This window comes from Dermochelys coriacea, chromosome 9 (assembly GCF_009764565.3).
Source record: "Dermochelys coriacea isolate rDerCor1 chromosome 9, rDerCor1.pri.v4, whole genome shotgun sequence".
NCBI classification, from domain to species: Eukaryota; Metazoa; Chordata; order Testudines; family Dermochelyidae; genus Dermochelys; species Dermochelys coriacea.
Window position 1 is genome coordinate 2764088 of NC_050076.1, and position 15552 is coordinate 2779639.

A 15552-nucleotide genomic window follows, 5' to 3' on the forward strand; every position below is an offset into this window, starting at 1 on the left:
CAAAGTCTGCTTTCCTGAAGTCCAGGGTCCGTATCCTGCTGCTTACCTTTCTTCCCTGCGTCAGGATCCTGAACTCAACCAACTCATGGTCACTGCCTCCCAGATTCCCATCCACTTTTGCTTCCCCCACTAATTCTACCCGGTTTGTGAGCAGCAGGTCAAGAAAAGCGCTCCCCCTAGTTGGCTCCCCTAGCACTTGCACCAGGAAATTGTCCCCTACGCTTTCCAAAAACTTCCTGGAAGTTTCAGCCCATGTGTTCTTCACTGGGACTCAGTCACTCACTGAGCCAAGCTCATGCTGAACTTGAAACATGTGAGTAAAGCTGTGGATGTGAGTGGAGCTACTCGTATGCTTAGTTAGGTTTGTGTTTAAATGAGTTTTGGGACCAGGGCCTAACTTAACAAAGGAAGGGCAAATGTCTCCCTCATTCAAGGGAACCCATTGCTATTTAACAGGGATAGAAAGATAATCCCCATCAGTTAGGCTAGCCCAAGTGGGTGCCCTCGGTACAGCCAACACACTGCGTTAATTTGATTAGGCTATTTCTCTTCTCCTTTTCTTCACTCGTGGTGGTTCTTCACTCTGCCCTTGTATTTCCTGCTCCATGTCTCACCTTGTTTTCAATGGATTTTTCTTTTGTTTTGCAGCCTCGTTTAATAATTTCTCCTAGTGGAACATGAGCCCAATAACATTCAAGTCAAGTCAGTCTCTCAGTGGGGTTTGAAATTAGGCAGAAGGTGGTCACCCATCGCTGTTTGGTGGGCAAATCTCAACAGATTTGGAGGTTCCACTTGCAATAGCTCCAGATCCTCACCTGAACCCAATTCACTGGAGTATGGGAGATCCACACTCTTACTAAGAACAACTGGCTCCACTTGTGGGCTTTGTTGCATATGTTAATTTCTCACATGTAACATTTTAGAAAGTTCTGCATTAATCACTCAGTTTAGAGAGACAGCCGTGAGGAGAAGAGTGCAGCAGGCTCTGGAGATGGGACAAAGAACCTTTCACTTCCATGTCCTCATCTGAAATTTACTCTTGATCAGCCATGACACAGAGCTTGTACCAGCTGATGGCTTTGTGAAATTGGCACTCTGAATGGCTGTCTCACTGACAAGTAAGGCTTCCTCTGGCCACCGTAGAAATCTGAGCTCCCCTTTCTCCTCTTGGAATGGCCTCTACAGGTTAGGATTAAGGTACGGATCGGGGTGGAGACGCTTGCCTCTGATGACTTTGGCCGGGATGTGAATCTGCCACCTTTCCCCTGCACTAAAAGCAGAAGCAGCTTGTATTATTAAGCCCCGATGACTGAACTAGTGATGAACTAATAGCTCTTTATCACAGGAAGGAGAAGAAGGTAATAGGTTTTTTTAAGAATTGGCTGTCCTGTTACATGGGCTTTGACTGCGAAGAGCTGTTGCCATAGGTGATTCATGTCATTTGCTAGCTGAATTTCCTTGCAGTCTCTCTCCTGCCATGTTCCTTTTTATTCTGTTTTTGGAAGAGCAAGTTGATTTGCTGTGCTTGAAGTAATTAACTTTGTTTTCTTTATCAAGTCAAAAGAGGTGTCTCTGAAATAGATCTGTCCCCTGGCTTATATCCAGATTGCATCTCTTCTGCATAAAAGCATCTGACTTCTGCTTGCCAGGATGCTTCTGACCACTCATATCTCTGACAAAGAGCACTCAATAGAATCACAGCAAAATAGTTGGCATAAAGTTGCGCATTAAATTGTGATTAGGTACAAATGTACAATGGGTCCCAAAGGACCCAGGGGCTGATCCTGCAAGGAACTGAGCACCCCGATTCCCACTAACTTCAATGGGAGATGAGGGTGCTCAGCACCTTGAAGGATATATCCAAAACTTTGCAGGACTGGGCCTTATGAGTCAGATCCAACTGCCATTAACAGTGATGGAACACATTCTCATGGATTTCCATGGGAGTTGGTTCAAGCCCTAAGTGACTACCTAATGCACTTCTTTTTTCCAGCCTAGCGAGCATTAACAATTGTGAGTAGAGGGGTGGAGTTTCCGACTATTCTGGGAAACCACTTGCTAAGGCCCCCTGGTTGATGCTGGAGCTCCATCCAGTATTGTGGAGTTTGGAGTTATATAACCAAGTTCCGCTTCCACCGATGGTGAAAGCCAGAGCCAGATAAATTCTGGTGAGCGATTTTTTGTGATCCAGTCAGTGAATTACATACCTTCTCTCTTCATGAAGCCATTATTAATTTTATTCACAAAAACATTCGTGCAAATAGATTTGTCTTTGTACATATGTTCACAAATAAAATGAATAATAGGAATTTCCTGAAGTTTGCTTGAGTCCCAGTTCTGGCACATGCGTTCACTGAACAGCACCTTACTCCAGGAGTCAATCCGGTGATAGTTTCCTCCCTTCCCAGTCTTCCTCCTTCAATTTTTTTGTTGAATTATGGTCAACAAATATTTTTTTGTTCAGTGATGACTCCACAGTTAGTATTTTTCCCCTTTAAGAATATTTTTGGAATAACCTTGAGGCCATTTCATTGTGAACTGTGCTTTAATGGAATTGATTATGTCCTTGGTTCAAAGGTTGTGGTGCTCTCTGGTCTTTGTAAAACACCCTGGCTCTGAATAGTGATTGCTCTGCTTCTGGATGTTGTTCATATGAGGTCAGGGCATGACATCGGCGGGCTGTGAGATTTTTGGTATTTTGATTTTACCATTTATTTCCTCTTCCTGATCTGAAGCTTCTGTGTAAGTGAGGTTTTCCCTCCTTAAGCTATTGAATATTTTTGGCTCTGAAGAGCACGTTTGGTGTCCAAACCTTAGCCTGTATATATTAAGTACTCATTCTATTCTCTGTCCACTTACTGCTTCCTAGTTGTTTAATCATGTTGGAGCTCTTCCCTTTCCCTGCTGGACTGCCACAGCCTGTTCCTTGCAACTTCTTGCTCTGGCTGCTGCTCATGCCTGAGTGTTGCTCATGCTGTTGGGTACCATCTACAAAGACCTGTGTAGTGCGTAGTGCAGGAGCCAAGTTTTGCTTTTCTCTGCCTCCGAGAAATCTGTTGGGTTGCCTGCCACCACTAGGTTGCTCTTACTGTTAATTCCCAAAGAACAGATGCTCTGGAGCTCAGGGGTAGAATTCTCCAAAACCCTTTGCGCTGGCCTATCTCTGCTCCTAATGGGAGTTTTGGCTTTGGTGGGAGCTGAGTTAGCCCAGTTCTGAGCTCCCTTGAACTCCCCTTTGCGGACGTCTACCATCTGCTCCACATAGAGTCGGACAGGACCCAAGCTTGCTGACCTACAGAGCAGATTGTCAGAGGCAGCTACGGTTGCTCAAGCTTTTGATTGACCTCGAGACCAGTTCAGGATTCTTCTGTATTTGTGACTAGCTGCTAGTTCCAGTCAGGAGCTGAACTTCCCCAAAGATTTGGATGTGTTCAAATCTGTGGGGTTGGTTAGGCAATTTCTGTGTAGATAGGGGGCCAGCTGAGATGCCAGAGTTAGGGTTACAGATACAAATTCCCATAAAATCTGGGGTGGGGGGTAAAGGGGTTGGATCTGGTTTGGGCCCATGTATGCTTTTGGCCTACAGGCCCATGAGGGAACAGTGGGTTGCAGATGCTCTCGCTGGTTCTTAAATATCTTTCCTACTATATGTGCAAGGAGACCAAGCCCTCTCCTCACCTCCCCACCCCGCTCCGACTCCAAGTTAGGACTTTACGCAGGAAGCAGGTCAATTGCAAGACGTGGACTTCTCTAGAGACTAAACTTGATTCAGGGACCCAGGTTTCTCCTGCGACTTGCCCACAAAGTCAAGTTCTAAGCGCTGGCTGCATCTCAGCCCTGCAGAAGGATTTCTCCGAGCAAGTCGAGAGTTCTCCCTCCTCCCATGAGCTTCCCTGCAGAATATGGCCAGGACTGATGGGTACTAATAGTTTCCTGGTGTTTCAATATGTAGTACCATAAATGGTTTAGGATGGGGGTGGGGGAGGGAGGGAGGGAGGGGGGATGGTCCTGAAGCTAACAGCACCCTTGGTTGAAAGGGAGGGCAGGGCATATTGTGCCCATGTGCCCTCTCTGCACCTTTTTGCCTGCCATGTAGGACTGTGCCTGGTTTGACTTGTGCAGTCCCTCCTCACATTCAGGATTGAACACAACTGCCTGGTGCTCCTGCTGTGTCCTGCTCGAGGACTTGCAAGGACAAGGCCTCGCTGTGTTGGTTTAGCCATGATCTGGCTGTCACTAAACAACAGAGGATGCCCCTTATGCACTCTGGTTCTGCTTGTTTCTCATGCAGACCCATACATAGCCACTGCTCAGCTGCGAGCATCCTGCCACTGAGCAGTCTGGTTCCAACATCTGCACCAGCTGCTCAGTGGAGCTCTTTCCTGTCATTTGAACTTGTCCCTCCAACAATATAGTCTGCCATGGGTGTGACTTTACAGACCGCCCCTGGCAGCTGCAACTTTAGAGCCCAACAAGCACTGTAGCCTTGCCAGAGCTGGGTAGCTCTGCAGCCTGTTTCTCTGGCAGGGTCAGGCTCCAGGAAACCAAACACCTTCCTTTTCAGCAATGTCAATGGACTTTTTTGTGCATGTAAAGTGTCAAATGATGAGGTCAGGAGGCACCAGGTTTTGCTGCGGCCACAGAAGAACAGGCATCCTGCAGAAGAAATAGCACTTGCATTGTTATGCAGACTACCCCTCTGAGCTTGGCTGGCACCTATGACCTAGGGAAACTGGCATACCTCCTGCTAAGCAGGTGCAGTGCCACTTTAACAGGTGGACAGGAGTTCGTCAGCTAAGAGACCACGGACAAGCTTCAGATCTGCTTTTTGTGGCCAGCAGTCTCCACCCATCATGTCCAAATGGCTGCCTGTCTATGGCATGTCCATAACCACCTTCGACCTGAATTCCGAACATTAGCTTTGCATGGGATCAGAGGGGCAGGGGGCCTCGACCTTGCAGCCCCTGGCCATAGCGCCCAGCATTGGCTGTCAGCAGCATGGTCTAGTGGATAGAGCACTAGTCAGGGAATCAGGAGACCTCGGCTGTATTCCCAGTTCTGCCACTGACCTGTTGAGTCTCCCTGGGCAAGTCACTTCCCCTCTGTGTCTGTTTCCCGTCCTTGTCCTGTTTTGTTTGTTTAGGCTGCCAGCTCTTCAGGGCAGGGACTCTCTCTCCCTGTAGCTGTACATTGCCTAGCTCAGGAGGGTGCTGCTCTTGGCTGGGGACCTCTAGACACTACTGTAATCCAAATACTAAAGGCAAATCTTCTGATGGCTGATCTATGAAATGAGGTTAGTGGGGCTCAGGCAAGGTCCTACTAGACAAGTTCACGCCTTGCAAAACCACCACAACTGGCCCTTCCTAGACAATCTGGACAGAGAGGCCCAGGACTGAACTATCCTGTCTCTGCAAGTCCGGAGATGAGAGCATATTAGTGAGACACTAGAGATGATTTTGAACTACTGCTGAGCATGTGACACCCATTTCCTGGATCCCCTTCTCCAGCACTTGCAATCCAGCACCTTTCACAAGAACTAAATTCATCCCCATCCAGCAAACTATGGAAGCGCCGGGGTGGGGAAAGGGTTTTCCTTCTGGGAATGCAGTGTAGTTGTAGCAGTGTTTGGTCCCAGGATTTTAGAGACCAGCATGTTAGTCAGACTTGAAGAAGAACTCTTTGTAGCTCAAAAGCTTGTATCTCTCACCAACAGAACTTGATCCAATAAAAGATATTCCCTCCCCGTCCTGTCTCCCTTTTGGGAATTCACTGAGAAGTAGCCTGGTGGGACAGCCATTCTGCTGAATCTGTGGGAATACTGCAGCATTCTGTCCTTTGGTGGTTTGATCAGCTTTGTGCTGATCAATGTATTTATCTTTTTTTATTTAGACTCTTGCTGACTCAGGAAGCTGTACAAGATACACATCTGACTTTCACGAGGGGCTGGAGATGGAAGGCAGCATAATATTTTAATGCAGGATGCTGGTCTAAAATCAGGCAGTAACAGTTTCAGATTATTTTATGCTGATAAGGACCTTGAAAGATGACCTGCAAATGAAAAAAAATAAAACAATGGATCTGTTCCCTTGTATTTGCCTCTTTGTATATATGAAGAAGATGGGTGTGTTTTGCAGAAGGAGGAGGTTTTTATGTTTTGTTTTCTTTTTTTACATTAAAAATGTAGGTCCTATCTATTCTGGTTGCAGGAAGTTATTGTGGTTGACTGAAGAACTAAGAGTAGGAATGTGACATCAGAGATGCCAAGCAAGAGAAACATGGTTGTTGGAGACTGAAAAATGAGTGGTTTTTTAATTGACTGTTTAGAACTCATAATTCTTGTAAACAACAATTTAACCCAGATGAAAGAAATACTCAGTAGTTAAAAGAAAAGGAGTACTTGTGGCACCTTAGAGACTAATAAATTTATTTGAGCATAAGCTTTCGATGAAGTGAGCTGTAGCTCACGAAAGCTTATGCTCAAATAAATTTGTTAGTCTCTAAGGTGTCACAAGTACTCCTTTTCTTTTTGCGAATACAGACTAACACGGCTGCTACTCCGAAATCTGTCAGTAGTTAAAGATTCAGGTCTCTCTTCCCTTCAGTTACGGGCTGAGAGAACTCCCAGTCCACATCTCTAGGTCCTCCAAGTTGATCTCCAGCAAAACTGAAGACCAGTCTTGATATTCTAGATATTTATAAGGTAAAAAACAAGCAGGAAAAATCCTTGAGGCCTTCCTTAAGCTTCATCAAGAAGCCAGGTAAGACAGAATCCAGCTTTATCCTTTTCATGTCACCTGAAAATAAGAGATTCAAAATTTCTTATAAACCAAGCAATGCAGATGCCTATTGCAGTGGAAGACCCAAGGTGAGAGGTAATATCTTTTATTGGACCAACTTCTGTTGGTGAAAGGGACAAGCTTTCAACACATCTGGTTTCAGCAGCTTTGGGCTATATCCACCAAACTCTCCCATTGTGTTTAATTATCCATGATACTTCACTTTTCAGTGAGCATATGAGTGCAGTGATTATAACTGCATATTTAAAATGTGCTTAGTGCTAAAGAGAGGTGCTCCTTCTTATGAATGTATCTATAAATCAAACTAAATAAATAACCATAGAATAAAATATTGTAAGAAAATACCATTTTTGCCTTTACGTGCTTTGTTTGCACCAACTTTAACTTTATTTTTTGGTTCTGGACTTTTGTGAATAATCTGGAGTTTTTTCTTCTCCTTTCTGCAGTTGCCATGCTTCTGGTTCTGTACAGACTTATGAATCTGCTTAGCTTTATGCACTGTGGGTCATCCCATTGATGTTGACTGAACGGGACTATTTACAGTGCTTAAATTGAAGCATGTGTGTAAGTCTTTGCAGGACTGGGGTCTAAATTGTGCAACAGAATGATCGAGTGGGAAATGATTGAAGTTTACCATTTAAAAATAAATCCGAGTGCCTATATACACAAATTGAAAAATATTTGGAAACACACATGAAAGCCAACAGCTAGGAATGCCTAAAGTTTCCCCCTTTAAAATATACTGGAAAGACAGCGAGAAGAAGAATAAACATGAAATATAAGTAAGACAAATCATGGAACCTTAAAATGTTACTGCAGAAGAAAGTAGCCAACCCCTATTGTGAATGGCTGACTGAATTTTGCAAATGAGAAAGAATGTGAACAAAGATAATAACAATAAAAAGATGGTTAATACAGTGTGATGGGCAGGGGCCAGATTCTCAGATGGTGTCGAAGGTCCTTGCTCCATGACAATGTACGCCACCTGAGAATCTGTGTCCAGATGTTTACTCCCTCGCAGAGTTCTATTATAGTCATTCGGGCTCCAGAGGGGTCCTTCCGACATGGATCACATTTCAGGACAAAATCTGTATTTAGTTCATTTAAGCCCAGTTCAGGAAAACACTTAAGCAGATGCTTAAATTTAAGTCAATGAGACTTAAGCATGTGCTCAAATGCTTTCCTGTACTGAGCCTTTATTTTTCAAGTGCAGGTTAATGTTCACTTATTATCAATATGTACTATTATGACAGTGTAACAACATACTCATTTATCTATTTGCCTCGGTACATATATGACACCCATAACCATAGCATCGGAGTACTAAGCATTATTGCTAAAAGCATGCACATAAAGGTAACTATGGAAATGATAAACAACTACTCCTACAATTAAACATTTTTAAATCTGCAAGACTGAATAACTTGAACCCAAGAGTTTTTTTTAAAAGAATTGACTGAAGTATAGAATGGGTCAGGAATTTTTGACCTGAAAATAAGGGATTAAAAAATGAGGGGGCTTTTTTTTTTGGGTTCCCAAATGCTGATTTGTTGAAGTGGGTTCAGTTTCAACAAATCTCATGACTCAGAAAATTATTGGGAAGACAAATATAGAGATTGTCAAAAACATCCCATTTCAACATTTTCAAAATAAATTTTTTGGGGGTTTTGAGTCTAAACAACTTTTTATTCAAAGGTTTTGTACATGTAGACTGAAAATAAGGCTAATAAAAAGAAAAAAGATCAAAACTTAAACACCGTGTTTTGTAATTACTGAAATGAAACATTTTGATTGACTTGAAGTTGAACAGAAAATGTTTTGGATTTTCAGTTAATGAAAAGTTTTGAGATTTTAATGGTCACTATTTGGGACAGGAAATTTTTTCAATAGCTAGCTGTAGTGAGGAGCTCTCAGAGCCTTTGATGTAATTTTTTTTTTTAAACAAATCTTAGAACCATAGGAAAGATCCAGAGAGGATATGAAAAAGAAGCGAATGTTGTGTCAATATTTCAAAGGTAAACAGGATGACCCAGGAAACTATAGGCAGGTTAGCCTGACATTGATCCTGGGCAAACTCATGGAAAAGGTGATTTGGGTTCAATGAATAAACAATTAAAGGAAACCAAATTGATATCACTTTTTGGTGAAATCACAAGCTTGGCTGATAAAAGTAGCAGTGTTGACATAATCTACTTAAGACTCCTGTAAGGCATTTGGCTAGTAGCACACCACAATCTAATTTAAAAATTAGCACTATACAAAATCAAAGTAGAACATATGAAATGGATTAAAAACGAGCTAACTGGTAGATCTGAAAAAGGAATTTTAAATGGGTCAGCCTCATCCAATGGGCTCTGTTCTTGGCCCAATAGAACATAATTGCTGGGAAAGTTTGCAGGTGACACAAAAATTGGTGGAGTAGTTAACATTGATAAGGACAGGTCAATTCTAAAGAGTGATCTGGATCGCATGGCAAGCTGGGTTCACTTGAAAACCATCCATTTTAATAGCCAATACAAAGTTAGACATCTAGGGAAATCACTTATAAGATGGGGGGCTGTTTCCTGGAAAGTGGTGACTCTGTAAAGGACTTAGGGGTCATGACCGACAACTAGCTGAACATGTGCACCCAGTGCAATGCTGTAGCTAAAAGGGCAAACATGACCCCTGGATGAATGTCCAGGATAAGCAGGGGCTATCCACGAGGACTAAGGAGGTGCTATTGCTTCTGTATACAGCATGAGTGTGATCGTGACTAGACTGTTCTGACCACTTCCACTGGCCACGCTCCAAAAAAAAAAAAAAAAAAAGTTTAAACAGTGGAAAGGGTTCAGCAAAAAGTTACAAGACTGAGTCAATGCTTGGAAAACCATTCTCATAGTGAAATGTATGGATCGTAATCTATTCAGTTTGTCCAAGAGAAGGCTGAAGTCATATGATACAGGCTACAAGGATTTCCACTGGGAGAATGACAGGTTTCAGAGTAGCAGCCGTGTTAGTCTGTATTCGCAAAAAGAAAAGGAGGACTTGTGGCACCTTAGAGACTAACAAATTTATTAGAGCATAAGCTTTCGTGAGCTACAGAATGTTTCTGCCTGTAGTAGAGGGCTCCTTAATTTAGCAGACAAAGATGAAGCATGATCGAATGGTTGGATGATGAAGTTAGATACATTCAGAGTAGAAATAAGGTATCAATTTTTAACAGTGATGGTAATTAACCATCGGAAGAGCTTGGCTAGAGCTGTGGTGAGTTCTCCACCACTTGGAGTTTTCAGATGAAGATTGGATGTCTTTCTGCAAGATCTGCTCCAGCTCACCTAGAAGCCATAAGCTAGATCCAGGAATTACTTGGTGAAATACTCTGGTCTGTGCCATGCAGGGGCCCACATTAGATGATCATAATGGCCCCTTCTGGGCTGAACATCAGTGAATGTTCTGGTCCAGATTTTTTTAAAAAAATCCATGTACAAAATTGCACATGCATACAAACTATATGTTGAAAGAGGGTCATTTCTTGCATAAGCCAGAGTTTTGCATATTCTTACATTTACATCCACGGAACCCTATCTTGCACACATACATCAGATTTTTTTTTTTTTTTGCATGCAACCCTTAAACTTTTGTGTGCAGGGACTCATTAAGATCCTTTAAAATACTACTAATAAAGAAGTGGCTGTCTCTGTTGCATGAAAGTGATTTGGTTTTCATAACCTAATAATACAAGACCACTCTGGCATCTGCTCTGTTTGCTGAACAATGGGGAGAGGCTGCCATGTGGTCTGGGCTGGTTATGGGGCTCCAGAGGTGAACTGAGAAGGTAGCAATTAGAGGAAAATCTGAATCCCAGAAAATGAAAATGCTGAACAGACAGACACGGACTAATCCTCCAGCAGAAGCGCAGCCATTACCAGCAGCCTGGCAAGCCCAGGGCCACCTCTCCGCTGAGAGTGATGCACAATCCAATCCACTTTTCGGGGGGCTCGCAGGGAGCTTCCAGTCCGGTCTTTATTTTTAGCAGAGTAGCTCGGTCCCCAAAGGCTCTGCTTTTCAGCTGGGACCGCTGTGGGCTGAGCTGTGGATGCGTTTTTGTTTTTTGGTTTTTTTGGGGGGGAGGGGGGGGACTTGGGCATGCGCGCCGGCTCCCCTGCAAATCTGCCGTTCGTGCAGCGGGGCAGCCGAGCGGGGCTGGTCTGAGCGTCGCGCCCGCAGCACCGCACGGCAGGACAGCGCCGGGCGGCGGCGCCCAGAGCCCGGGGAGCCCCCGCCTCGCTCCAGTCCCTCTCCCGGCGCCGAGCCCGACTCCAGGGGGCACCCGAGCCCGCCGCCCCGCCCGGCTCCCGCTGACTCCGGCTCCGCGGTGGTTGGGTGCAGCGCCGGGGGGTCGGAAATCCTGCCCCCAAAGGCGGAGCGGGCAGAGCCGGCGGCACCCGGGCTGGGCTGTCGCTCTTCGCTGGAGAGGGCGCGTTGCGAGCGGCGCCTCGCCTGCAACTTCTTAAACTTCCCGAGGCTCGCCAGGGTCCGCAATGGAAGGCAAAGGTAGGGGCCGGGGGCCGGGAGCCGGGGGCCCGGGGCCCGGGGCCCGGGGGCCGGGGCAGGTCCGCGCGGAAGCCCTGCAGTGCCCGGGGACCGAGCCTGGGGCTGGCCCGGCGGCCGGGCTGTGAGGGACGTTGCAGCCGCGGCCGGGGCCGGGATTGGGGAAGGCGACTTCTGAGCACAGGCGCTTTCTGGCCCATGGGGGCTTCCCCCCCGGTGAGACAGGTGTTGGCTGCTGATTTGTGTTCTTCGTGCTAACGATTTACGTAATAACGGGGGGGGGGTTGTTGTCAGACGGCGGCGGGGGGCTCTGGTAGCTGGAAGCGGGTGACAGCGAGAGAGAGAGCGATCGCCAGCCCCTCCGTCCTCCTGCGGGGAATAGCAGAGCTGTGCCCTCCTCCTGCCGCAAACGGAGCACATCAGACCCTGCTGATGGATTTGGGGGGTGCAATGAACGCGGTGCTAGTGAACCCACTCCGCCAGGAACCGGTGTGTCATTACAGCCTCCCGAGCTGGCTAGTGTGCCGATACATACACCCCCTTTGCTAGTCGCTAAGGTGCCACAAGTACTCCTGTTCTTTATACACCCCCTTATATATAATCCACCCACTTCATTCACCCCAGGCCTGTGTCTCTCTCCAGACGTACCCACATACATAGACATGCCTCTCTGCATACACACACCTTCAACTGGTACAGGAACTCCCCATCGCGAAATATTTATTACTAATGAAATATTGATGGCAAGTCCCTCTATCTAAGGAGAAGGCTCGATGCCATCTCAGCTCCCCTCTGTAACCCAGATCTGGGAACTGCTTTGCTTGATACACATGCGACAAGAGCAAGAATATGGAGTGTATTAATTCAAGGGAAATGATGGAGACTGGCATAATACAATACTCCCTGCCTTACCCAGACCTGAACTAGCCATATTTAAAACCCAGTTTTATTTTTATAACTGTCTTGTCAATCAGGGCTGTCGCTCTCCTGGGTGAAACTATCTGATCATAAGCTGATTAAGGCAGGCAGCTATTTCAGTCATATAGAGGCAGCATGTCCTATAAAATGCCATTACCTGTGAGCAGTAGAATTACCAGGGTTTGAGCACAGGCAAGTGTGGTTGTTTTGGTTTTTTAAAATAATCTGCCAAGATCTGATTAGATTGGAAACTCAAACAGTTAAGGAACCTCAGTTACTGAACTGCCACATTATTGTTGTGATAGACTGATGTGTGGCACCTGTACCTCTTGTGTATGTGCTATTTGTGTAGGTGTTTGATGGAAAAATGAAAACCCTGTGTCTTAAAAAGAACACAGTCTCTGCATTGTCATGCAGTACAACAACAGACTGGTGGCTCTCGGTAGGATTTCTGATGAACCTAACATAATTGAGGGAATGGTAATAACTGCGAAACAGGGTGCATCTTCCTTGTGCTTCCTCCCGCCTGATACAGGATTACTGAACTCCATTCTAGCACAGACACATCCACTGGAACAGTCACCCCTTGGCTTTGGAGAAAAGAGCCACCTGAGCAGGAAATGCCATCTGGCCACTGTTTCTCATACTTGTAAATTTGCAGGACATGCTTTATTGCAATCAGAGTCCCAGGGTCTGGTGATGTCAGTGAAGGGGCCACATGGGGTGGCAAGTCAGGGCAGCCCTACGTTTTTGCAGAAAACTGGTGGCAGGTTCCTCTTACTAGAATCTTCAGTGCTGAGGAAAATGAGGCTCTCTGGGTTTGGTTTTCCCTGTAAAAGGCAGAGTCAACCCGCCAGAAACCAAACCTGTAGAAGTGGATGGGTCCAAAGCAGAGAGAAGTTTAAGGAAAAAAGGAACCTTGATGTCTCAATGGAGATGTTCCAAAGAAGCTGGATGTCTGGTCAGTGTAGGGGCCTGATCCTGCTCTCACTGAAGTCATTGGCCAAACTCCCCTTGATATCCTTGGAAGCAGGAGCAGCCTAATGTACACAAGTCCAACACGGGAAAGAGCCTTTTGTGGATCTGTATGTGGTAAGGCATGGCCCAGGATTACTACCCAGAGAGAATATACACACAGTCCATTGCATCTGTAGTCTTTTGTCTGATCCTAAATACATTTGCCCTGAATAAGTGACTCATTTACATTTTATTTTCCATTTGCAAGTAAACCTCCACATGTAAGGTCCTGAGCGTTGTGATCATCATATCACTGTTCATGTTCTCCTGGTGGTGATGCCTTTCTGATGTCATCTTCTGTCTTAAACTGCTCCATTTCCCCTGCACCTACCAGTGGTGGCTGTAGGGAGCATGCATTCAAATCCAGTGCTCTACAGACCTGAGAGAGAAAATGCGCTGGACTGATTAAAGTCATCATTCATAACAATCCTATATTAGAACAGGGTGTGTAGAAAACCACCTGTCCAGTCCCTGAACTCAGCTGCCCCTAGCAATCAGACCAAAGTCTCCTGACTCGAAGTCTAGGATTTGTGACACCAGACCAGCAGTAGCATCAGTGCGGCATGTCTTGGCATGTGGCTTGTACCTGATGCTTCGCTGATGGCCCTCCACTTTTGCAGATTCCTGTTGGGATCTGGAAGTGCTCAAAGCAACCATGCTCTTCAGTCAGACTCTTCCTGCAGTGACTGGAGACCGACATTCAGTCCCCAGCCCAAATGTGCCTGCACAGGGGAGTAGTAAGTGGAAGTGGGGGCTGCTCCCCACCTAATACACTGTGTGTGGGCTGCTCAGAGGGGAGTTCTGGGTGTGGGGGCCCTGCAAACCTGTGGTACTTGTCCTTGTGAGTAAGTGGGCAGGGTGGGGCAGGGCATGGGTGGAGCCTTGACTCTGCCCCTCAATGCACCAGCCAGCTGAGCTGTCCAGGCACCAGGTGGGGATATAAGTTGCACCCCCAAAAAAGGTGACAAATTTCTCATGCACGACAAGGCAGGAGTAAGCGTGACTTCTGCAGTGGGTGCAGCCACCTCTGGCCTCTGTCTCAGGCCTGAGCCCAAAGGCTCCACCTAGCCTTAAATGTAGATTTTGGCTTCTTTGTCTGATTCTCTTAGTTTTTGCATGGCTGCTTTTCTAGCACATTCCAGTGGGGGAAACGAGAGAGTATTTTTTGTCACATCAAGTTAATTAGACAAAGGGGATGGAGGGATTGTTCAATACTCAGCAAAGTGGACGAGAATTTTGTTTTTTTCTTTGCTACCTGATCCTCCTCCTCTCCATCCCTTCCTGGCAGCAGATTCTCTCGGACACAGAAGAAAGTGATGCCGTTCCTGGCATCCCTATAGCAGAGCTTTGCCGGCGCTAACAGGAATTAATGTGGAGGTGAAAGGATACTGGTGGCTTGCCAGATTCTTCGGCCTCAGTCCAAAAAGATGGCAAGCACAGCTCCTGGTACTGTGAGACTTCACGGTTTGGAAAGGAAACAGCCAGTCAAGAGACAAGCTACCTGGCATTCTAACCCCTCTGGGAGTCTGCACTGAGTCAGCCCTGCAGGGTTAGATCCATGGTGCTGGGGGCTCTCTTTGCCTTTTGTCTTTCTACCTGTGCAGTTAGGGATGGTAGGACAGACCCTCCCTTCCAATGCCTGTGGTGAGGGGAGGAAGGCAGGGCAGTATCCCCGTGGCTTGGCAGTCTTTCCCAGAGCCTGAGGCACAACACAGGGGGAAATGACTCTTTGCAGGTTTGGATCCTGTCCACTGGCCAGTGCTTTAGGGCAGCCAGGTCCCAAAGAAGGCTCTCTGGTGCGTGGGGAGCACTCCAACACAGGGCTCCCTGTTGCTCTGCCAGGGTCCTGTTGGCAGTACTGGTGGCTGGGGGTCCCTTCCCTCCCCAAGGCACAGGAAGAGTGGCACGGGCCCCACGGCTTTCCACCAAGAATAGCAGCAGGGCCCGTCTTTCCACAGGAGGAGTAGCACCAGGCCCAGACGGGCAGCAGGGAAGCCTCTGGATTCCCCCCAGCATTTGGGGTATATCTGCTTGTGGGGGGACCTGTGGTGCTCTTCTCCACCTGCCCCACACAGTTCCCTACTGAAGTGGGGCTGGTGGGCCCCCCAGAGCAGTACCTGCCCAGTGAGATGTGTGGGACAAGTCACCCCCTCAGAGTGATTGTCTCCGGCTGCCTGCAGAGTCAGGCAGATGGTGCTGCATCGGTGACACTTGAGTCACACTTCAAGCTTTTCTTTGCAACCATAAAGACTAGAAACTGGCTTTTATTGTTTGCATGGCAGCTGTG

General features: G+C 46.5%; 1 protein-coding gene across 1 annotated transcript in view; it reads left to right on the plus strand.

Annotated features, from left to right (window-relative positions):
• The first annotated feature begins 10983 nt into the window (after positions 1–10983).
• Positions 10984–15552, plus strand: part of FGF12 (fibroblast growth factor 12) — a 309214-nt gene continuing 304645 nt past the window's right edge. The window contains exon 1 of the mRNA XM_038417131.2: positions 10984–11333. Within this exon, the coding sequence (XP_038273059.1) occupies positions 11321–11333 (13 nt within the window). The 5' untranslated portion in view covers positions 10984–11320. The remainder of the gene's footprint in view (positions 11334–15552) is intronic.